Source organism: Camarhynchus parvulus, chromosome 8, assembly GCF_901933205.1.
Source record: "Camarhynchus parvulus chromosome 8, STF_HiC, whole genome shotgun sequence".
In the NCBI taxonomy this organism is placed as follows: domain Eukaryota; kingdom Metazoa; phylum Chordata; class Aves; order Passeriformes; family Thraupidae; genus Camarhynchus; species Camarhynchus parvulus.
In genome coordinates, this window is record NC_044578.1 from 5,985,004 (window position 1) to 6,009,411 (window position 24,408).

Here is a 24,408-nt window from a genome sequence, read left to right on the forward strand (position 1 = left end):
GATTGGGTTTGGAAGGGTTTATAGCTCTTACTGACATGCAGGGAATTTGAGGGCTCCTCCCAGTGCAAGGGAGAGCAGAATCCCAAGAACCCCCATTTCCACTGACCACCAACTCAGCTGCAAAAGATACAGTAAAAGCCTCCCTTTTTCTTGTCCACCATATTTTAATGGGATGGAAATTAAGTTTAAACTTTATAATGTTCTTAGTCTGCAAAAAGAATCACAAGATGAATAACAGGTCAGAGTGTGGGCCTGTACAGCCATAATTTCACCATCTTCTGACAGAGCTTTACTTGGTTAATATCAATTATAAGAAAGCACTAAATGGAATTCATCCTACCTAAGTGCAATAAAGCACTCATCATTTCAGTATCTGAATTCCCTGAGCTCCAGAGCAGGCAGCTGCCATCACACACACTGCTGGATTCTCTCACTGGCAGACAGCAAACCTTCCACTGCTGCTGCAGGACAGCACTTTAAAACAAAATTCAGCTGGCATTTTAGATTTTGTCCCCTCCCCAGCTAAGATTCTAAAAAAATACAATTCAAATACTTTCAGCTTCCCCTTATCCTTTGATTGAAATTAGGTTATCCAATATATCCTATTGAAAATAAAGCCATCCCATAACTGCTTTGAGGAATGGTTCCATTTCACTGAACAAAAACTCATACAGCAGAAAGACATCTCTAAATGGCTAATAAAACCCACCCACATTTTACTTTCCTTTTATATTTAAAATTTTAATATGCAGCTATCTTTTTCAGTGCTCAGTTTTATAACCATAAAATTACATTTTCCATAAGCTTTCAATACACACTGTACTGATTGTGATGATAAAGGACTTGAACAGGTTATAAGCAGACAGCAATATGAGATAAATTTCAGCTGAAACTCAAATAAAAATTTGTAAAAATGAATAAAGCTATAGAGTATTAGTGCAGGGAGAATTTAGGTCTCTTCCAAAAAGATGTGGCCTTTATTGGTTCCTCTTTTACATCCACATAGCAAAGTCGATCACACAGAGAACGGATCTAACATAAGGCATTTCAGGTAACCTACAACTTCTGAAGAGAAATTAAAATAATATTTTGGCCTATTTAAAGAAAACAAAACAAAATTAGAATCCTAACCCAAGCCCCAAAGACCCCCAGCCCTCCTTCATCTTTTGAAGCGCTACTCTTTCATCTGAGTTGTAGCTGTGGCGTGCAAAGTTTAAGGTTTCAAATAAAACCCAGCTGCTCTTTGCCTCCCAAAGTTCTCAGGCACGAGTTCTGCTTGCACAGAAGGGCAGAACTTGAAGAGGTGCATTTCTGACTCACTCAGTGCTGTCATGGAAATCCCTAACATAAGTACACAGATGAGCAAAACCACTTGGGACATTTATTTCCTGTTAAGGATGAAGAACCTGGAACAAGCTGTATCTATAAACAGTAATCTCTGCAATTTATCTACAAGAGAAGCTTAAATTTGGATCACTTTCCATAATAGTCATTTTTTCTCATCAAACCCTAAGGCAATGCTCATTTTTAAAGCAGAAACAGACCTCAACAATTTAAAGACTTTGCAGGCTGTTCCCAGCCCCACCATTCCTCCCCTTCCAAGGCACACCCCAGTCTCAGAGGAGAAGCTCCCTGAGCTCAGGGACAGCATCTCACAGCCCTGCTGTTTGTGCAGCCAAAGCTGGCACTTTTGTGGGTGCAGTCATAAAACAGGAGATAAAACACTGCAGCAATAGCTGAGGTGCCACTGGGGCTCATCTAACCCCAACAGATACCAGGATTATATGAAACAGGTAAGGCAACATTTTATAGGTCCTGGCAGAGAAAAGCACTACACTGCTTTAGAGAATCCTATGAGAAATTAAAACATGTGAGGCCTTAACTGGATCAAGGTGTAAAAGGTACAGCCCAGTCCTGGAACTCTCCATTCAGCCTCTTCCCCAAAAATGCACAGCTACAGACTAAACTGCCTGCAGCTGCAAGCTAACTACTACAGAGGAGTCAACTACTTCAGTTATAATCCTTTAACAGTTTATTCAGTGCATGGAAACCTGTGATACAAATTTTAAGCTATGCACAAAATTCAATTCAGTGTTGTATGACAAGCAACAATATTTTATATCCCGTGACCATAATTTCAGAATTGTTTTTATTATTACAAGTTCCCTTACAGCTTTGTCTGCTTTTAATAGACTCACTGAGTTGTTTTCAGGGCATATGACAGAGCAAGTTATTATAAGAAAAAGGTGTCATTTCATCTGAGAATAGAAAACAGAGACCTTGGAGGGAAGGTTTGTGCAAAAGCAGATGTGGTTTTTTCCTGTTTTCCTGGGATTTTTGCACGCAGCTGCTGATTGAGAAACTGTATTTGAAAGAAGCATTTAACTGAAAGTCTGTACCATGGGGCCACTGAGCCATGACTGCAGCTTCGGAGGCATCATTTGAAATCAAGTCAACAAGGTTTGTTTTCAGTTCACCACCAAAGATTCATAAAACTGCTCCAAAATTTGAGTCCCCCTCCTCAACAGCTGGGTTGTACAACCCACAAGCAGCTCTTCAATACAACCAGTATTAAAGTTGCTAACTAGCTGCAGTCTTGAAAAACATGAGGGGAGAGATAATTTCATACTGCCACAATTATTTTTCCCAACAACTGATTTCACACAGCTCTTGTTCCTGAAAGCAGTCGACCAGCAAATGTTTCAAAAGTAGTTTGATGGAATGATGAACAAAAGAACGGCAGTAAAATCCATTCTTCAGGCATTCACTGGTGCAAAAACCATTAAGATGATGGGAGGTTCCCCAGCTTGGTTTCAGGAGCACACAATATGGAGCTGTCATACACAACAATTTTTTCTGGCAGCCCTCATTCACTGTGCAAGGCAGTTCTTTAAGCCTGCAGCATTTTGAATAGTTCTCCTTTCAATATCACCAAATGTCATATATCCATGAAGTTTTAAAATACTTTAAGGAACTGACCTTCTTCTGGCACTGTTTTTAGCACTGTTTGCACAGCTATGCCAGTTCTGCTTTCAATTTATTATACAATTTAAATATTTATTTAAAGAGTACACTTAAAGCTAGAATTTAAATCAGATTTTCAAACTTGAGTGGTTCACTGGATTATTTCTACAGAATTCCCAAGGGTTATCAAGGCTATAGCTGATGTGTATTTAAGACAGCACTTCTGCCAGAAAACACAAACAAAAAGCAAATTGCATTCAACTCCCCCTTCTTGACCATTTCTTTGTCTTCATGTTCTCCTCCCAGCATAATGTCAACACACATGTTTCTACACTGACATGCACAAAACAAACAACAGAACGAATTCAGCTGAAAAAATAAACCACCACAAAGCTATTTTTCATCTGGAATCCAGCTCATGGAACAACTTTACAGCTCCTGCACCAGTAGAAGGCAGGAATGAGCCAGTTCAAGATTTGTTTGCTAAATATTTCAGTGAAGCCAACAACACAGTGAACCACCCCAATGCTTCAGTAACTTACATATATAAGTTAAGAGAAAGCATTGAAGCATGAGTAGAGTCACAAATCCAAGAATACTGAGGGGAAAAAAGAAATAATTTGTCAAGCCATTGGTCAAACTGATCCAAGATGGTAAAAATGGCACACTGTCATTTAATTCATATTTTGCTTAAAAAAAAAAGAAAAGAAAAAAAAAAGGCCATTTACTGATATCAGACAATCATTTATTTAAGCAAAACCATGTGAAAAGAATATTTGGATGACAAGTCCAAATCATACTCTGTAAATTACAGAATTTGTAAGTAACTTTACACAAAAGTAACTGTAAGCAAATTTGAGGGTGAACATTTCAATTCTGAATGAGGAAAAAAGCTCCTGGCTAACAGAGGTGGGGAAAAAGCCAACAATTTGGCAATTTGGGTAAAAGGCCTTTGTAAAACACCTTGTCAATGCACATGAGAAGGTTCACATCGACACATGCAAGTAGCACTACTATTGTTCACTGCAACACAAGTACAGAGCATGGAACACACAAATGAAAACAGAAATAAATGTGACCATTACATTTTTTCTGTTTTTCCTGACTCTGACTTGATGCAAAATCTTTTGACTTGCTCCTTTAAAGTTCTAATCATTCCAGAAATGGAATTTCATTGAATTCATTTGCTCCTGGTGTATGTATCCAAAACACACTGAGGTTAACAGCTACTCCTTCCCCCAAAAGACAAAGCATAACCTTTTATTTCCCCCCCAGAGTGCAGTGCTACTGCACACTAATTCTGTTCGAATGTTTATTTCACATTAAGGGTGTTTTTCTGCAGTCTATTTTAGGCAACTACCAAGGAGGGTTGAGTCCAGGAGTGCAAGGACACGCCTATGAAGAAGTTTGTGGCTCAGGCTCTAATGGAAACTTCAGCTGCATCAGGAGTTAGTTGCCTGCAGTTCTCCACAGCTGCCCAGCCAAAGGTTACCAGGCTGTGGGATCTGCTGGAGAAAGTGTCTCCTGTCTGCAGAACCTACTGAGGCTGGGGAGCCTGGAGAGACGATGGGCAGGCACAGGCTGATCAGCTACCTGTAATCCCCTGCACCAACAAAACTGCTTCCAGGCTGGGTGTCCAGACAGCCGGGCTGGAACCAGCCCAGCCCATCCCAGCCCTGCCTTACACTCCTGGGAGAGGCCAGATCCAGGCTCAGACAGCATGCTGTTCATTTACGAGCCTCATCAACTACCAGTTAAGAGTTACTACTCTAACACTAAAGCTGAAGCAAACAGTGCCCTATCACCTTCTCAGAGGCAGAATTGGTTCTTCAGAGCTGTGTGATCAGCTGAGACTAGGTCTGAGTTATCCTTCAAACGCTGACCCTACTGCCCTGGGAGCAGCCCTGCCAGCGCACAGGGAGAGCAGGGCGTGCCCAAGGACCAGATCTTGCGGCAGGCAGATTTCAGCAGGACACAGCCTTAGGTAAGAGAACGAATTCAGATGTCTGGAGAACAGCCTAGTGAGCACTTCAGAGACATATGTGCAGAAAGAGCTCGTGGATGGGAAAAGCATTCTGAAGGAAATGTTCACTCCAGCCACTTCTCAGTGGTAAAGGCACATAAAGCAGAGAACATGATTTTATTCCTTGAACCCAACTTGAATTTTTAAGGATAGGTAGTTAAAGAAGGGTTTTTAAATTTTTGAACTAAAAGTTGTTATATTGACAGAGAACATAATAATTTATACAAAATAAAAGTGTAATGTACATGTAGAGGTACCCAGTCGTAGGAAAAAAATTAAATAATGTAATTCTACTAAACAGCTGAAGATCATAGGATGAAAGTTAGTGCAATATCCAGAATTATAATTATACACAGTAGTCATCAGCAAACGTTTCTATTTCTGTAGCTGAGCATTAAATGACTTTGCACCTTGGACTGCTACTTAGACCACACTGACTAATTCGTCTCTGTCAAGCAGCTGACATTTGAAGAGCCACTAAATAGCAACTATAAAAGCACTTCCATTTCTCCATCCACATCCCAGGCGTGAGATTTTGAACCCACATGAACAAAATTGAGAGCATGTGACAGTTCTGTGACAAGAGCCTTACCCCTGCTTCTCCCAGTATAATGGAAATCCAGATTTAGGAAAAAAAGTTTTATATGCAATGCTTCTGCACAAACAAGGCTTCATAAACAATGTGATATGTCAAGTTTTTTGCTGTAAATCTATCATAACTTACTACAGGTTTAATTTGTATGTGTTTTATTCAGCCTGATACACTAATTGCTCCATGAGAAGAAAACTTTGGGGCATGAATGCAGTTCACCCAGTGAGCCTTCAGATTTCAGGGTGCATCCTTGGAAAAAAATATATCCTACATTAAAATAGTTGTAAGATATGTAAAAATATGAATAAGGAAGGTGAACAAGCCAGTAAGGCAGGATCTGGCAGGGGTTATAAAGAAAAGAAAAAGTTAAGAAAAGCATCACTGTTTCTTAACACACCGCAGTAAAAAAAGTTTGTGCTGGGAAGTGGGAAGTCCTGAACGGAAACGGGAAAGTCGATCCGGCTCTGGGAAGCACCTGCCGGGCGCAGCGAGCCCGCCAAACGGGGCCGTAACGCACCGAGAGGCGCGGGAACGAAGCGCGGAGCGCGGCGGGGCGCGCACGGCCCCGGGAATGCGGCACCGGCCGCGCCCGCCGCCCGGGCTGAGCCCCCAGACCGAGGCCAGCGCGAGTTCCCGCTGGACAGGGCGGGGAGCAGCGGGACCCGACAGCGCTCGGCCAGCACTGAGCAGGGCTCCGGGACAGGGGGACACGGGTCGCCCGAGGAGGGTGCGCGGCCCCGGAGCTGCCGGGAGAGCCCGCGCGGGTGCCGCGGCCGCTCCCGCCGGCGGCGCCGCCCGCCGCCAACAACAACAGCGCCCCCCGCCCCCGCCACTCCATCTCCCCGCAGCGCCGCCCCATTGGCTGATCCCACCACCTCCTCCTCCTCCATTGGTCGCTCCCGCCGCCTCCTCTTTCCCCATTGGCCGCCGGGCGCCCGCACGCCCCGAGTCCCCTCCGCGCCCCCACCCTGCGCCTGAGCCGGTCCCCGGCGCCTCCTCGCCCGCCCGGCCCGCCCGCGCCCCTCACCGTGTAGTAGGAGAGCAGCCCCGCGTTGTAGTCCAGCACGAACCAGCGGTACTGCCAGCCCTTCATCACATTGGTCCATTTGCTCAGCGGGCCCTCCATGATAGACGCCATCTTAGCACCGGACCGGCACCGCCGCGCACGCCGCGCGTTCGGTGAGGGGAGCGGGGGAGAGACTCGGCCGCCGCCGGGCGGGGAGGGGCGGGGCACGCAGCGACGGGGAGGGGCCACGGGGCCACTCTGCCCCGGGGGGCGGTGTTTGCGCGCGCAGCGGGGAGGGGCCGTGAGGGGAGCGCGGCCCGGCGGGGGCGGCCCCGGGGTCCGGAGAGAGGGAGCTCGGGGTACCGGCATTGACGGCGGTGCCTGAGGGATTCCGTCCCCGCGGCTTCTCCTCACGGCCCCGGGGGAGGCAGAGGGCGAGATGCGGGGCAGGGCTGTGAGGCGGTGCCATGAGGGCACGGCGCGCTGGCCTTGCGGAGTGTGAGGGCGGGAGGGCGTCATCCCGTCCCCTAAAGCACTTTGGGATCTTTTAATTTCTCTCTAGAACACTTGGCACCGCTTGGAAGCTTTGAGCGTCTCTCGCTGGTGTGCTTGTCCCTCTGCCTCTCTGCTTTTTTAAGTGCCTTAAGTCTAAACCAAAGTGGGCTTAACAATGGAGTCGGAGGGGGCTTCTCTTCAAAGCGCTCCACGTCCACAGTGTCTAAAACCCATTCATGACTCGAGATGACCTTTAAAAGTTAAAGCTTCAATGTGACACAGCTTTCCTATGGACTGATCCAAGAATGTGGAATGAATTCCCCAGGAGCTACGGACAATTGCAAATCTGTTGTTCAGCACAAGGCATGGTTTTGGCACTGATCTCCCCTGACATAAGTACAGAACTTGAGCTGTGCTTTAACATGAAAACTTCAAAGGACCCATAGGGATACTCATGTTCCCTGCTAGGGATCAACAATAAAGCAGCAGAAGCAGTGTTTTTACCATGAGGTTTGTGTTTATCATGTAGTCTACCGTGTTCATTAGTAACATTTTTTCCTTTCCACCTTACAGCCCTTTTTTATTCTTTGTCTATTTAAATGCCTTTACAGTTGGGCTAAAGCAGGTTTAGTGTCTCACAACACTGCAACTTTAGTACTAAGTTAAACAAAATTTCATAGAAAATCGCCCCTTTAGTGTAAAAGAATCACACAAAGGCAGTGTGTTTCATCTTAGGAAATAAGAAATATTCCAGATTTCTAATTGTCTCCCCATATCGCATGTCACATCATGTACTAGTTTGTCACCAATGGGAATTTGGAGCATTGGTACTACTTGGAGTCACCTGGTGGTGTATTTATGCGTGGAGTTACCAGTTTAGGGTACCTAATGCACAATCTGCTTTTGAAATACGTCTTGTTAATTTAGATTACTTTTTTTTTTCAAGCTGCATATGACCTTAGTAGTCTGTTTTTGTTCTTTATTTTCACTGACTAAACAAAGCGGGGCTGCCTAGAGATTATACCCAGGCAAGCAAAACAAAAAACATCAGATGGTGCCAGAACATTACTAGTGCTGCCAGTTAAAGCTGTAGCTGGACTGGAGCTTTATTATCTCAGATCACTCCTTTGGCTCTATTATGCAACAGAAGTTGAAACAATGCAAAGAACTCATGGAACAAAACCCCTCTTGGCTTAACCCTGAAAAACCTGTGTGTGGGCAGAGCATCCACAATAGGAAATTCTCCACAGAAGAGCTTTTTATTTACCTTGGTTTGCCAGAGGCTGAGTTTCCTGAATTTCAGTTTACACTGCATATCTTAGCAGTTCTTTGTTCTCTTTGACTCTTTTTTGGGGGGAAATGTGACAAAGGCTTGTATCCATCAGAAAAAGCATGTATTTTAGATATCTCGTTTTAGCCAAAAGTTTAGAGTAGGAAAAATGGTGTTAACAGGTATAAAAGGGGGAATTCAGCTCAAGGTTTCTTTTAGAAATGTAGTGTGGATAATCTCCTAAAGTAATTTGGGAGAGATCAGAGAATCATTGTTTTTCAGAAAGCCCCACACAAACTGAAATAAATACATTTGAAATGACAGTCTTTGAGCATCCAAGGTAGATCATACAGGTTTGTGCACTTTCTTGCCAGGATGTTCTGTGCCTGTCAGATAACTCCCCTATATTGAGCATGGATCATAAGGGCACTACTGAAGGGTTTAGGATGAACTACTTAGATCCTTCTGATAAAGATTCCTGGGGCCTATTAGAATTCTTTTGAAAGATCAATGCAAACATTTTAGTTCATTTAAACAAATCAATAAACTGAAATCACCAATGTGCCATAATCTTTTTTTATACACTTTTTATTTTAAATCATTAGCATCAATGATATTGAATTAAAAATGGTTTAAAATAGAAATTAGTGAGTAATTTCTTAATAGAAGAATTTGGTTTGCTTTAACCTGTTCTATCTGAATTCCATCTGGATCAGTTACAAAGAGCTGTTATTTTCTGTAATTATAGACAGTTTCATTGTGATGTTCTCCATATTTTACACAACTTAACTCAGACTGGAGTGCCACCCTCTGCACCATTTAGTACTTACTGTCACCTGAGAGAATCACGTACTACAGAGGTAACAGAACTGGGCTGAAGGCAGCAGCTGTTACCTTGTGCTGCCTTTGTTTCATGCACTGCTCCATCAGCTGAAAATCTTGTCCAGCACCATTCTCTTGCCTCCCAGAGCTCTCAATTCTATTATCCTGCCACAGTGTCCCAGCCACACACACATTTCCTGACCATGAAGCGGCCTCCAGGGTACTCAGACTGGCCCAGCAGGAATGTAGGGGGAAACCGCAGATATGCCCAGTCCTTCCTGTGTTTTCCAGGACATCCCAATTTGCACCCTACTTTTAAAAATTTCCTCTGTGTTATTTTTCTTTGTCCAAGCATGTCCAGTAGATTATATTTTTTTGCCCATTACAGTTTAAATCTTCGTGGTTTCTAAACAAAAGGAAGACACTGCTGGTCAGAGTGAATACCAGTGAAGGACCAGGCTAGACAATGGAAGCAAGAGAACACTGGAAGTCTGATCCTTTGTGAAGAAAATGCTTTTCTGTTGTAATTTTACTGAAGTTATGGCTGAACTCAGAAGAACCTCAGTGATGAAGTTGTGGCTTGTGGGTTTCCTTCAGGGTGTCTGGGAGTGTGACTGGCAGCAATGAAAGTGGCTTTTGGTTCTCCCAACAGCTGCAATTGCTTGGGGTTCTGAGGAACATAAGGAAGGCATTTGAGAAGAGAACAAATAACATTCTGTTTCAGTTTCTTTTCCAACTTCAGAAATGTGCTGGTACTTTAATTTTGTATGGCTTGTCCTGTAAGTTCACTGTGTCAACTACTGATAATGTAATCATCCTAATTAACAATTTATGTTTTAGCCTGATAGTGGATGATTCTTTTTTTGCTTGTTGATAGCAAATAATGTCTTTTATTTGTACCTTCAGGGAAACGTTCCTTCCATTTTATTTTTTACGGGTAACAAATGCAGTAATAAACTACAATCAAGTAGAAGATGGAGCATTCTGTGTCATCCTCAGTCTCCAGCTACTGGCCTTTACAGGTATTTTCTAGTCCCTCTGTGTACATCCCAACTACACTAAGAATAGGAGCACTGTCAGAGCATAAACATTTTTTATTTTATTTCTTCAGAATTATGTTCGGTTTAGGGGATTACAGAGAGAAAGATAGATGGGAGAGAATCACCTTCACCCTACAAGCAGTCATTCTTCAAAGAGGACAATTAAATCAAGTATGACAGTAAGTGCCATTGTAAGTAGATTTTCTGAATAGATTTATTATACTGTCACTGGTTTTAATACAAATGTTTATTAAAAAGTCAACAAGACAGTGGAAGGAGGACAGTAGCTGGTTTCTGAGACAAACAAATAATTCTCTTGGGCCTTTCTTGCCAATTCCTCTATGATTCTTTGAAATAAAAACCATTAGCAATACATTTTTCCAATTTTGTCCATTTTATTCTAGTTTTTCTCTGATTTTAATGAATTGTCATAAATTCATTAAATTGGTCAGGGATGAGAAACTTCATTGAGGGTTATGCAGATCTTTCTGAGTCTTCTAAATGACTCCATATTAGCATATTCTGGAAAAAAAATCAAATTATAGCAGGTTGTATGGGACAAGCCATCACATCTCAGAATCCCTGTTCTGTTTTTGCATGTTGCTTATGGCTGTGTTTGGTGGAAGTTCACAAGAGAATGAGCTTTTCTTTTTGAACATTAGATCTGCCTTCCTGCAGTTCAGAATCTCATCCTTCCATGGTGTGTTTAAAGCTGCACTGGAATATTGGAGCCAGTTCCTCAAAACCCATGGAATATGTTCAGCCAAACTGCAATACCATTTAAGACAGGGCTGAAGATCTCTCTTGCATTTAAGATAGAGATGATGCAGAAAGTCAGATTTATTCTGTGTGCAGTTATTTAATCCTCCCTGTAGTGCTGTCTGTCAGAGGGATGATGCAGCAAAGACGCAGCTGACTCACCTCACTGGCACGGACCCTTGGCGGGACAGGGAGGAGTTTGTCAGATGTTGCTCTGTGTTAAAAACAGGGAGTGGAGCTGCTTAATTAAGCAGCTCCAGTGACTCACCTAATGGCCAAATCCTGTTAAAAGGTCTACAGAGAAATGCATTTTAAGGACATTATAAATTGGAGTAGCTTTGAAACAGTAACAAAAATTTTTGGTGTGGTCGCTTAAGAGTAAATTCAGGTTTTGCATGACAGTTTGATATAACCTTATCTGGGACTTGCAGGAGTGTAGATTGACACTTCAGGACTCAACATCTCTTCAAGAAGTATATTTCTGGGCTTGTTGGGGGGCTTGGCTGTTAAGAAATGTGATAATCTTCTGCAGTCACTTTACTCAGAGGACAAAGAATTCTTCCCACATATCCTGATCACACTTGAGATCTTCAGTGTTCTGAGAAGAAGGAATTAATAGCAGCAAAAATTTAATGGGGAAAGCACCTTCTAACAGATTCTGTAACTTAAACATAGTATAAATCTAATACAAAATAATTTTTAAAATTACCTATCCTTTATACTGAAGAAATAGTTATACAGGCTATTTTCCATCTCTATGCTGGCTGAGCTCTAGTAATCTGAAAATCAATCTAGCAAGTAGAAAAATGCTGGAATGAATTTTGGTGAACAATTCATTGTCATCTTTGTATTATTTTATTATAAAACTTAAAATATCATCATTTACTCTTGAGATCAACAGGCCATGGACACTTCTAAAATTCAAGGTGCTGGGCCATATTGCCTAGTCTGTACTTTCACCAAGAAAGAATGGACCATATTATCCTTGAGGATAATATGGTAATTCCAACCTGGTATTGTGTGAGTCTGTGATTCTTTGCTGAGTACAGGAGTTCAGAATTCACAGCGTGCTGAATCCCATTTCATACTCCTAATGCATTGCTTAGATGGGTAATGTCTCATCATTTGATTTAAACATCTTATCATCCTCTGAGCAGAATGTATTTAAAATTTAATGCAGAAGTCCCTGCTATTTTCTCAACCGCAAATAAGTGATTCCTACTTTAGCCTCCACAGAGGCTTTGAAAAGATACAGAGGAATGCTGCTCAACTGGAATGTTTCCTTCATTGCAGCTGTGGAATGCAGCCCACTGCTACAAAAAGGCAAATAAGTATAATCTCTTTTCCCAAAGCTTTCTCATTACCCTTTTTCATGGTGTTTGCCCTATTAATATGTTCAAATAAGGTTACTTGCTCCTTATAGTCGGTTTAGCAAGAATGCAATCCATCCATCGTCATCTTCTCACAAAATTTAGACTTAGAGTTCGATGTGTAGCAAATTTAGCAAGTGAAAAGCTAAGAATTCAATTAGTATTTTAGAGTATTGTCACTATTCATAAGGATTATATGCTGTGTTTATTTTCAATTAAGGACTGTTTGTTTTTCTTTATACACTGTATTTATTTATTATTAATAGATACAGCAATATCAAAGGTAGTATTTAAAACTGGTGTTTATACATTTTATACATACAGATAGGTTCCAAAATATATGCATATTTTTAGGCTGTTATGAGCAGTATCCACACTCAGTGGTACAAAGTCATGGTAAAATTTGGAGGGAAAGTATCTTTTCCCCCATCTTTTTTCCCCTGATTTTTTTTTAATTTTTGTTTTGTTTTTGTTTGTTTGGGTTTTGGTTTGGTTTGGTTTGGTTTTTTGGGGTTTTTGTTTTGTTTTGGTTTTTTGTCCAGGTTAATAACAGACATCTGACTGTGGTAATTTTTAGGCTATTAAATAAGTGATGAAAGGAAGGATAAAAGTAAAATCAAGGAGACCTAGAGCTGAGCAATCCATCATAATACACAAGTACAATGTGTGCCTTTGTTGCTCTTTTAATTTCCATAACTAGAGGTATTAAAGGGGTATCTGTTAAAACTAAGTTTCCATTGTGTCAATGTAGAATGAGTTTCTGTCTCCTCTACATTTTATTCTGGAATTTAAGGTAAAATAATTTCTCTTGAGGTCTAGCATCACTCCCAGGGATTTGTGTGTAGGAGGAGTCCATGAACAGTATAAGCCCTCATTTAATACTGCCCTGATTTTGGGATGCCAGAAAGGTTTTTCTTTAGGGTTACTGTTCCTTGTGTAAGAATGAGAGACAAAACTAGCAAAGTTTATCCTACCAAAAACTGGAGAAGATTTTCTTCTTCTTATCTGAGAATGAAAAAGTCCTTTTTCATGCCTACTTAAAGGATTTGCTTTCTCCTTGTTCTGGTGAAAGCAAAAATGCAGAATTTTTTTCCATCCTACTCAATTCTCTCTCTCTCTCTCTCTTCTGAGAAAATAAAAAAGAAAGGGAAAACTAATTTAGTAGAAGAAAAAGAAGTAGTTGGCAGAATACACTCAGATTGCTCCCCTAAAGTCATGATGTGCACTTGGACCAGAATTTAGAAAGCAGATGGGTGCTTTGCCACTGTGTCAGCTCTCAGGAGCTGTCAGGAGAATATTCCACTTATGTGTGAACCCTCAGACTTGTGCAGAATGCAGCTACATCAGATCTCCAGATGAAGTGAGGCTTCAGTTCAGAGCAGCACCTCCTGCAGCTCCACCAGCTTGGAAGAAAACCCAGGTTCAAGGATCAGGGAAAGCCCTTGCACGCCCTGGTGAGGTTTCGGTCTTGGCAGGGTGAAGACAAAAAAGCCTTGGATATATTATTGGATACATTAAGCTGCTGTCCAAAGTAAAACAACCACTCACAAGAATTAAATCCAGCTCAGGTGACTTCTGAACTGTAAATCATTTGAAGTTTGGGAAGTCCACCAGAGCAGCCTCACTACATTCTCCACTCCTACCATTTTCCATAGCCATTGGCTATTGACACTGCTGGAGACAGGACATTGAACTGTTTAGACCTTTCTTCTGAGCCATTACTACTAATTTTCATTATTAATATTAATATAATTTTTTATTAATATTATTTTTTTTCTTATTTTCATTTAGGGACTTATTTTCACCCAGGGACTCTTTAACTATTATTTCAAGGAGAGTTTTGGGTTGTCAGAGGGTTTTTTTCAGTAAAAGAGTGGTATTTCTGTGGGATCTTTAATAATATTGTAGCCTAACTTTTACATTTTAGTAGTCAGACCTTACTTTGCCACTTCTCCAACATGAACAGTTTTGCTGATTTTTGCTGAAGCTGAAGTTGCTCGGAACTGTTGAAATACACCCAGATGTCATGGACTGAAACAAAGGAAATCCTACTCAGCTTGTAGGCAGCAGCACACACAAGGCAGCTCTGTTACTCACTTTGTAAGCCAAAAAAATCCAGGCCTTGTTGCATCTGTTTGCTTCCAAGTTTCAAAAGTTCAGTCTGTGAACTTCCCAATGCCCCAATAAACTATTGCAGCAGTAACTGCTATGTAACTTCTAAGAAAATCTTACAATAACATTAATATTAAAATCTCTAAGTGCTACTGGAGTTAACCAAATTCTCTGGACAATTGACAAAATTGAGAATTACATAATTTGCTTTCCATTGCCCAAGAGAATTAGTTTTTGAAAATAAACTTGTAAGGAATGTACTTACAAGGAAGTCTAACAATAAAAAAAAATCTGCAGTGTACAGTGAAACTTTAATTTGCATAGCATAAGCTGAAGCTGGTAATGTTTAGGACATGGTAGTTTCTTCCAGTGGTGTGTTTACTTGGGGTATACACAATAAATAGTTTGTTGTAGTTTACTGGTCATATGTGCAATATAGTTTGGAGATTAGCAGCCTTGAGCCTTTGGAAATAAGTTACCAGCAAAGAAAAGCACGAGTTCAGTTGGGTGTTTCCACTCCAGGCCAAACAGCCCAAACATTGTTCACACTTTTGTGTTCCTTTGGTGCTGAGGTAATTACATGCACATAATCAAGAATAAAATTTATGACACTGACTTAAGAGATTAAAGCATGTAACTACTCTGTTAAGCTCTGCTATTCATAATGCATAAGCAAAAGAGGAGGATCTGAGTGTATCATTAGCATTACACTCTCTAGTTTATGTTTCTAGTCTGACAAATAGAGGACAGATACAGCTCTTCTCAATACAGCAAAACCAGTAGCAAATGAGCTGTTGTCTTATCTGTCTTTCAGATTTTGGCTTGCATATCTGTCAATTTTAGACAAAACAAAATCCTACCCAGATCCAGCTGTCATTTATATACTGATAACATTAACCCATTTGTCTGTAAAATATTGGATCTGTTTGGGTTCACACTTTTGAATGAGAATTTATTCTGCTAAATATCAGCAGGGATATCTTACATTTAATTGCTGCAGTCCCTGCATTACATTTACTCATTGCACAGACTTTCTAAAACACAGAGACAGCAAATTTCTTTTTCTTGCAGGTAGTGGACCAATCTTACACCGTTTGTCTTGACTGTGGAGTTAACTTAAAATTTCTTTGTGTGTTTTAGCTTGAATCTTTTACATCCACAAATCCTTAACTGTAGTACTGTAGTGCTTTAAGCATTTCAGGGGAGAATCAGTGCAGTGTCAGCTGGTGCAGTGTGAAGCATAGGTAATGTTCTGCAGTGTGACTGATCTCAGTGGGGCTTGGCTGACTGAAGTGATGGCTGTCATTTCTGTTCCCAGCAGCCACACAGGCATATTCTGTACTGTGAGTGCCTAGACTGTGTAATTACATTTTGGAAATGTTCTTTTTTTTTTTCATGTACACCAGAACTCTGCAGTATGCAATCTGCCATTGTCTGGGTTTTTTGAATGTATTTAATAGGAATGTATTTAATTTATCCTGTGTCAGGATTCCTGATGTTAAGAAATTCAGACACTTAGATACGGAATCTGGGGAGATAGATTAATAGACATATATGCACATAGATATGGGTGGGTGGGTGTTTGTTTGTCTGTGTGTTTGTGTGTGTGTGCGCGCGCCCTCAGGAAAAATTCCAGGTGTCAAAAAAATTTGAAGCTACCATATGTCTTGATTTTACGAAAATCAAGACATATGGTAGCTCCAAATCAGGTTTACTTTACAGTGAAGACATTGCCCAAGGCATAATAATGCCTGCAGGAGCAATGCCCCCACTTAGGCAAGCTATGGGCGGGGAGTCCTGTGGAGAAGGTAGGAAGTATCACAAGCTGGGGAGAGCTCTCTAGTACCATGTATCAGAGTGTTTCAATGGGAAATCAATACACTTCATAGTCCATGCAATTTGAATTATTTATTTGTGCTTAAACGCTGCTAACCAAAGCATGAGTTAAAAAGGAATTCTGGGGTCTGAACAGTTCATATTTTCAACCTTTTCTCTGCAGCCTTGAAGGTCAGAAAGTTCCTGTATTTTGCTCTTTCCTTGTCAGCTTTGTTTTTTAATTTATGCTCAAATAACCCTGCAATCTCTTCACTCCGGAGTATGGAGCTTTATTAAAAAAAACCCCAACCAAGAGATTGGAACATGCTGGCAGCTGGTAAAAACTGAATTTGTTTTCTAGAGCATGCCATATTTGAAAAGAATAAGTAGACAAGCAGAAAATGAGAAAGAATCATCTTCAAAGTGGATAGGCCCTGTTTATCCAAAGTGGGACAAGAAAAACTTTTATCCCACATAACTTTTACTTTTGGATGGCATTTGAATTGGCCTTGAGTGTTTGGCAGCTCATCTGTTGAGCCATCTGTTTCAGATTATGCATGCTCGGAGGGCACATTGCACCCAGGCTTACAGCTCCCCTGAACACCAGAAATTTGAATTGGCTTTGGAGTTTAGTGATCAGTGAGCATGGATGTGCATGTACATGTGCATAACACATCTAAATAAACTCTGTTTATTTGGGACAAATTGAAGCATTCACACAGCTGGAGAAACCTGAGGGGGCTTAGAAAGGGAAAGCCTTAGGGCTTGCTTATTGTCCTGGGCCCCCTGTCAGTGCTCAGGCAAGGCAAAACAAGAGAAAAGCACCCAAGGTCCAGGAAATTTCTCTTCTAGACTGAAAAGTTCTGAATGAACTAAGAGGAAATATATAAGCCAGTTTTACAGCCCCTTTAAATAGTGTCTTAAAGGGAATGTAGGGTAGAGAAATTGCAATTTGGCTCCCTCTATTAATGAGTCATCTCCAGTCCCATCTCAGTGCCAGAGATGAACGGGGCTGGGTAGTGAATCAGAGAGCTGTAATCAACTCTGTGAGAGTCTTTGTAATGCCTAAGTACATCATGGCCAGGAAAGAGGATTTGATCCATAAACTTTAATGGTGCATTATGTGAGTCTTATATTATTTATGGCATACTAGTAGCACTTATCTTTTTCATGGTATCTGCTTTGAACATACTTTTTTTTTTTTTTGAGAATATGCTGCTTGCTTTACCCCTCCCTTTTCCTTCCTTTCCCCAGAATGCTGACTCAATTCCTTTTACTCTTTCAGTCAGCTTGCAATTTTAGGCATTTCCTTGTCCAGTTTTCAGGGGAACACTTTACTTCCCTCTCATGAGCACTGTGCAGAACTTCTCTGGCTGTTGAATCTCATGCTGGCTGGAGATGGAGGAGATTTCTTTCCAAGCACTAGAGACTGACATAAGACCATCTGCTCTTCATGAAGTTCTCTGAACCTGTGGACTTGGATAGCAATTGTGCAGTTGTGTATGAGAAGAAAATTTGGCTCACATAGTTCAGTGATGGAAAGAATGGTAAATCTAGAACTAACCAGGGGATTTGAGGGATAAATGCAGTTTTGTCACAGGTTCTCATTCTAGATAATTATATTTCTTTTTGACAGGTTTTCACATTAAGCAAACTCCCAGATTGCATTATTAGCAAAGTTTGAGTCTTCTGGTAGTGAGGATCAGACTTCAGTATAGTTTATAATAAACTGTGAACAGAACATTGACCAAATGTAGATGTATTGTTTGGGCAGATCTTATTTGATGTACATGAAGAATCTTAATTATGAGATTAGATTGAGCTTGGAAATATTTCTTCTTGGTTCAAGTAGCTCGCATAGTTCATTTAATCAAATAACTGCATATGTGCAATTAAATGTGTAACATCTAAAATTTGAGGCGTTTTACTTTTTGTGATATATTTAATCTGCTCATCTGCTAAAAAATAGATCCTTATATTACATTGCTTATTCAAGGATTAAATTCTATTACTTTTTAAATTAGTAATCCCCAAAGAGCTACAGAAATTTATGAACATTATTCCATCAATGTTAAAAAATTGAGTTACCTGAAAGAAGAAGAAGTCTAATTAAAATTTTTTCCTTCTTGAATCCTGTTAAGTGCTTTCCTCGTATGAGAAATTTGTGAAGTTATTGCAAAGCTGTAAGGGCAGGGATCAGAACTGCAGATGTATATAAAAGTCAGCTGTGTGATAATGGTAAAGAGAGACAGAGACAGATTCTGTGCTGGTTTTAGAATCTGCCAAGGACGTGGGTGCTATATTTTGGACAAGAGAACTCTTTTAGCCTAATGCCATCTGGCTGGCTTTCATCTGTGCCAGTTGTTCCACATGCCAAGCCGCCTGTCCTGCCCCTACCACACTTCTTGAAGTAGAAATTAAATTAAAAATACAATAAATTTCTAGTAGCCTGATTGGAAAAATATCCATGAAAGGATTTAGAAATCCAAGGAAGCAATCCAAGCTTCTGTGCTTCTTTCAGAGACTTTGATCAGAAGTTTTCTCATCCATGTCCTGAAGCAATCTTTGGATACTTTTCCCCTTTCAAGCCTCATTGGCAGCAAAAGTCCTGGCTGTAGGATCTGCTTCAATTTGTTGTCCAATGTACATGATAAATACAGTTAAAACACACATAAAACTTCCACCCACTCCCACCTAAGGTTTTCTGTTCCACTCTTTTAATTAGTAACTATATACCTGTATTTAGAGATACAACAATACAGGTTTTCCTCACCTTGATCTCTACAAGGTACCTGCATGGTTTGTATTTCTGGGCTGGCAGTTGTGCCATCTAGCACAACATGGAACAGTTCTGCAGTCCTCTGTAGGAGACCCACAGCTGATTTTTATCCTGGGATTTATTACCTACTTAGAAGAATTAAGGAGTTGAGCTAAATTAAGCAACTCATCTATGTATTCATTTTACAGTTAACTAAATAGCTCTACTGATGATTTTGGAGTGGTTTTTTCTCATGCTCATCTGAATATATGTAATTTACCATCATTAATGCTATCACAAGGAAAGGAGAGAGAAATTTATTAAATCATTTTGTACAGATATTTCTGTAACGAAAAACATTACTGTGAACTTAATTTCAATAGGAACAAACTCTTCACTAAACATAAAGAGACTGACAATCAAGGATGTTTCAATTTTTGGATGGAATTTGAATGTCTTTTGAATCATGGAGATTCTTTCAGGAAGGATACATCGTCTGTTTCTGCAAAACTCATCCAGGTATCTGACCTTTTCTGCTTTATATGGCTTTTGCCTGTTATATGCCTAAAACCTTGATACTTTTCTCCTTTGGACCTCAGTGTTCTTTGTGTCAGTTGATATATATTTGTCTTGTGAGCACTTTGGGGAGGGGGGGTTGTTCTTCTAGAGAAGGTCAAATTTGTTTGTCATTGAACTGATTCAACATATTAAACTGATATGGGTATCTGAAAAATCTTGGTGGTTTGATGCTTATGCATCATCATCAATAATTTTGGTAATCTGATGTAGATATTTATAAATAACATTCTTCAATTGCTTCTCATGTTTTGTGAATCACATTTAAATTAGTATTACCAATAACAGTGAGAGTTAACAGAATCTTTCAGATTCCACAGTGCATTTTTAAAACCAGAATATATTTAAATTGATTTTTTTTTTGGTAAAGAGAGGAAGTTTGATTGAAAAACTGTTGTGAAGCTACTAAATCCATGATGTATTTTTCTCGGTCACAACGATGATTACACTGGAATTTACCACAGCTGCTTTCAATGCTACTAAAAGTAATTTAAAGAAACATTTTATTATGAATGGTCACCAGATTTTCACTTTGTAGTTGTTGCATAGCTATATCTGTTTATAGCTGTATTAGCTTCACCTGTTCAATAGGTGAGATATCTTTTATTAGAGATAAAAGGACAGGAACATAAAGTGGCACAGAGGAAAGCAAGTCCTTGTCAGCTGATGGAGTTCAAAGTCCATTAATGCCCTTTGGCATCTGATCAGTCACATGCACACCTTAACAATGCCATTGAAGCTGAATCACTGCTGCATTACTTCTGCAACTTAATCTTACAAAAAAACCCAAACCAAATCAACCAACCAACCAAACCAGTAAACAAATCAGTCATTAAGCAAATAACTTGGTCATATTTAAGGATATTTCATATTTTAATTGCATTGTGTGTACAATCAAATGAGAACATATTTTGAATTGTGAACTATTTACTGATCTTGTACTTTACTTGTTCAGTCTTTAATACTTAGCAATGATATTTATTGTATGTGTTTAAAACCTTTTTCATAAATACAAATATTTTTAGTACTACCTCATCAGTCAAGTTACATTCTATTATTGATAGTACCAACCTGATGTAGAAGAATAAAAAAAAATAATTACATGTCACTTATTCAGGAGTCCAAAAAGCAAAGAGAGGTTTTAAGGGAACATTCCTTAGTCTTACATGTTGACACCAGTGGGATTACATGTGTTGCACTTAAAGGAACATTTTGCCTCCTGATGTTGTGCAATAGTTGGCCAAGTAACAGGACAGATTCCACTCCCTGCTGCAGGGCTGTAAATAAAAAAATCCCACATGGTGGTTTCTCTTTTATGGACATACAGCAGGATTGTGCTTTTGAGAAGGGAAATGCAGCTGAAAGAGCATCTGTGGAAATTCCTCCTGCCTGCAGAAAGAGCACTGCAATTTGGTATTTGATAGCTTTCACAGAGTGCAATCTGCAGGCTCCTTTACAGCTCTCAGCACTGATACAGATGTAGGAAAGTAATGCTTTGCTCTTGCGTCTCACTGTATTTGTCAATAATTTGTGAGCTTTCCCATAGCAGCAAAACCACCATTTTAAATGTCACTTGATCAAGGTTAACTAAAATGGTCGAATCATCTCTGTCCTTGTCTACTCTGAGGGCTAAATCATTAACACCTTTTCAAATCTGATTGATTTTCCACCATTGTTGAGCCTTTTGACTCATCTCACTGAACCTTTGGCACTCACTGCCATAACCCAGCTGAGATCTCTGTTCTGTCACTGCAGCTCCCATACATGAGAGACTTCATTGCTGAGAGCAAGTGCAACATGATTTACATTTAGGAGAAGTTTTAACTACCAGTGTAAAATAAAATATGAATATTGTGTTGTCCTGAATAAGGATGAATTGAAAAATGTGATTTAAATGTTGGGACCTGAATTTCTCAGCTTGAAGACTGGGTTGCTGTTATAGGTTACTGTGATTTGTGAAGGTTATTTTTTGTCTTATGACCAATGTTACTGCATTGGTGCTATTTTGTTCTAATACTTTCTGAACCATTTTGACATTGTTATGGTTGTAATTAAGACCAGATGAAAATGAAAGAAAGTGGAGAAGGTAAAAATGGATAAGAGGATGAAAATGATTGGGAGGGCAAGTAAGGAAATCTCAAGAAGATACGTTTGCTAGTATCAAGAGTTACAGTAATGCCATAAAAATGGTCTTTTACCATTAACAGTCATGAGTTTGTCTTAAAGACAAATCATTTAATGAGAAGAAAAAATACCAAATGCTGTTTTATCTAATTACTTCAGGTATCTTATAATTCTGAAATTAATAATCTTTGTGAAGGGCAGAGTAAACTAATTCTAGGTTAGGGGAAGGCTGGGAATTCAGTATGTAGATTATATTTTTTAATATTTTCTATTTTCTTAAAACATAATCTTTTAATTGTTTCAGAAAGATGAGCAATGTGGATTTATGGTATAGACAACATGCCTAAGGAAACTGGGAACAGAAGAAACTGTTGGTAAAAGCTTTTCTGCCTGCTACTTTGTAAACATATTAGTTTTCAAACCTCCTTTTGGTTTAATATACACGACACACTATGGTATCGATGTGTTTAATTTATAATGAACACTGATGCTGTTTCAGCAGTGCTGTTGCTTGTTCTATTTCAGAACATGTATTAAGCTGTTCAAGGAACAGCAAAATCTCCAACTGCTACATTAGCTGGACATGTCAAGTTAATGCCTATTGAAGATTTTTCTGGGTTTCAGATATGGTCTTGAATGAAAAATGTCATTGTGCTGTCAGTCATCCAGCTAATTATCTAGAGGTCAAGCTGACCTCTTGTGTATATCTACATTTTCTCTTCTTTTACAACATGAGGTGTAGCCCCATGAAACTGACTAATATAAATCAGTTTGAGAAAATATGCTTACAGTCTAAAAGAAAAGATAAATTGTGTATGCTTTAAAATAGCATGGATCTGTACTGCTGCATTTCAGATTTGCCAATTCTTCCATCAAATATGATTAAAGAGATTCACTCGAGCCCTATTCAGGTTATTTTCAATTTTACCATTCTCTTAATAAAAATTCAATGTTGTTCTTTCTGATTACTACAGTTCAAAAACAATTTTAGCCTTCACATTTCTGAATACTGGCAATATAGATGACATCATTTTACAAAACGAAGAGGTACAATGATCCCATACTGTACTCTGTTTCTGCCAGATGAAGGAGTTAAATTCAGATATATTCAAATACTTCTGAACATCTGAACAGGAAACACCTTAGAGATGAAGAAATATGCAGTTACCTTAATATCCTAGTTTGTGTTTCTTTAAGACTGCTACAGTTTTGTATAAATTTGATCATCCCACAACCCACTTAGAAATTCTTTCAAAGCTGCTATAACTTTGCAAGTGTGCAAACCACCTTAAGAAGCCAAGAGCGCAGCACAAGATGAATAAGCAGATAATTCCTATGCAGTTTTCATAATGATCAATGCACATGCTCTGGTAACTAGATATCCTCCTAGAAGATACACTGTAGGACTCACAGATTGCATGTTTTAGGCATAAGAAACCCAGAAATTAACAGGTCTCTACAGAAGGTCTGTTGGAGTCTGGCTAGATGATTGTAGTGTTCTCTTGTGACCTTAAAACATAGCAGCCTATCTGTAACCCTTTGTCGAGAAAACTTGCAGCTGCATAAAATGGAAAGAGCACACAAGGCTTATCCTGAGGTGGATTTCTAGATAAAAGCACACCTGCAGTGGTGACTTCCTAAACCAGCTTGTGTCACTAGTCCTGGAAAGTAGTCAGATATATCTGATAAAAGGTCCCCTCAGTCCAAAGGTTGTCAAAATTTGTGTGATGATATTCCTTATTTCTAGGAGGGATCTTTCAGTAACCTGGATGTGGGAAATGCTGTTCTGTGTCAGGAGCATGGGTGTTGCTTGGCTCTCTGTTGCCTGTGGGCAGGTTCCTTTGCATTATGGTCTTTGATCATAGAGCAGGGATTCCTTTTTCTGGCCAGGATTTTGTATTTTGATGCATATGTTTCCTTTTGTTCTGTAAAACCTAAATGGCTTAATCCTTCTTACTTTAAAATCCTTGATTCTGTATACGCAATGCTGCAGCTCTCGCTCTGCTTTGCACTGGAATTCCAGAGAGCTGGGTACCTCATTTCCTGCTCAGGAATGCAGGAGGCAGGGCTGAGTCATTCTTCTCTCAGCCTCCAGAGTGCTCATGGGCTGTAGTAACACCTTTCCTAGAACGAGCAGAGCAAGTCACACTAAATGCCGAGCAGAACAAATCACACTAAATGCCTGTGTGCTGTTATGGGCTGCCTGTGTGCTGATCCATAGGGTGAGCAAAGCTCTAAGAGAGGAAGAGGTGGACACTTGAGATGTTATTTCTGGGGAGACCAGTGGATATGATTCAAATGTTACCAGCTTTACTAACAATCATATTTGGAGATCTATAAAACAAAGGTTGTTAGTGTTTGACTCTGACTGGTGGAGAGCCTTTCTGTGCTATCTTGCACATTTTCAAATTCAGCTGTACCAGAGCAAGTCACTTTATACTCTTACACAGTGTTTCACATGGGGATTTGCACCAAAATGGTTGTGCTGCTGCTGTGCTCACTGCACTGCTGCAAGGCCCAGTCCTCACCAGCCATTTGGCTAGTTTTGATTTGTTAGCAGCCCCTTGTTTGTCCAGTGCAGACATAACCTTGTGCATTGTACTTTTAAAGAAACAGTAAAGAACATTGAGATCTCGTACCTATTTGTTAAAATGCCAGTACTTAGAATCGTAGAAAATCCTA

At 39.9% G+C, this 24,408-nt stretch overlaps 1 protein-coding gene across 2 annotated transcripts in view; it reads right to left on the bottom strand.

Annotated features, from left to right (window-relative positions):
* The window catches only part of OSBPL9 (oxysterol binding protein like 9), a 57,922-nt gene extending 51,118 nt beyond the window's left edge, over positions 1 to 6,804 (bottom strand). The window contains exon 1 of one of the 2 annotated variants that reach the window (XM_030953706.1): positions 6,607 to 6,804. In XM_030953706.1, coding sequence (XP_030809566.1) covers positions 6,607 to 6,717 — 111 coding nt within the window. In that variant the 5' untranslated portion in view covers positions 6,718 to 6,804. The remainder of the gene's footprint in view (positions 1 to 6,606) is intronic. The other variant, XM_030953708.1, reaches the window with a different exon arrangement.
* Between the last annotated feature and the right edge of the window lie 17,604 nt (positions 6,805 to 24,408).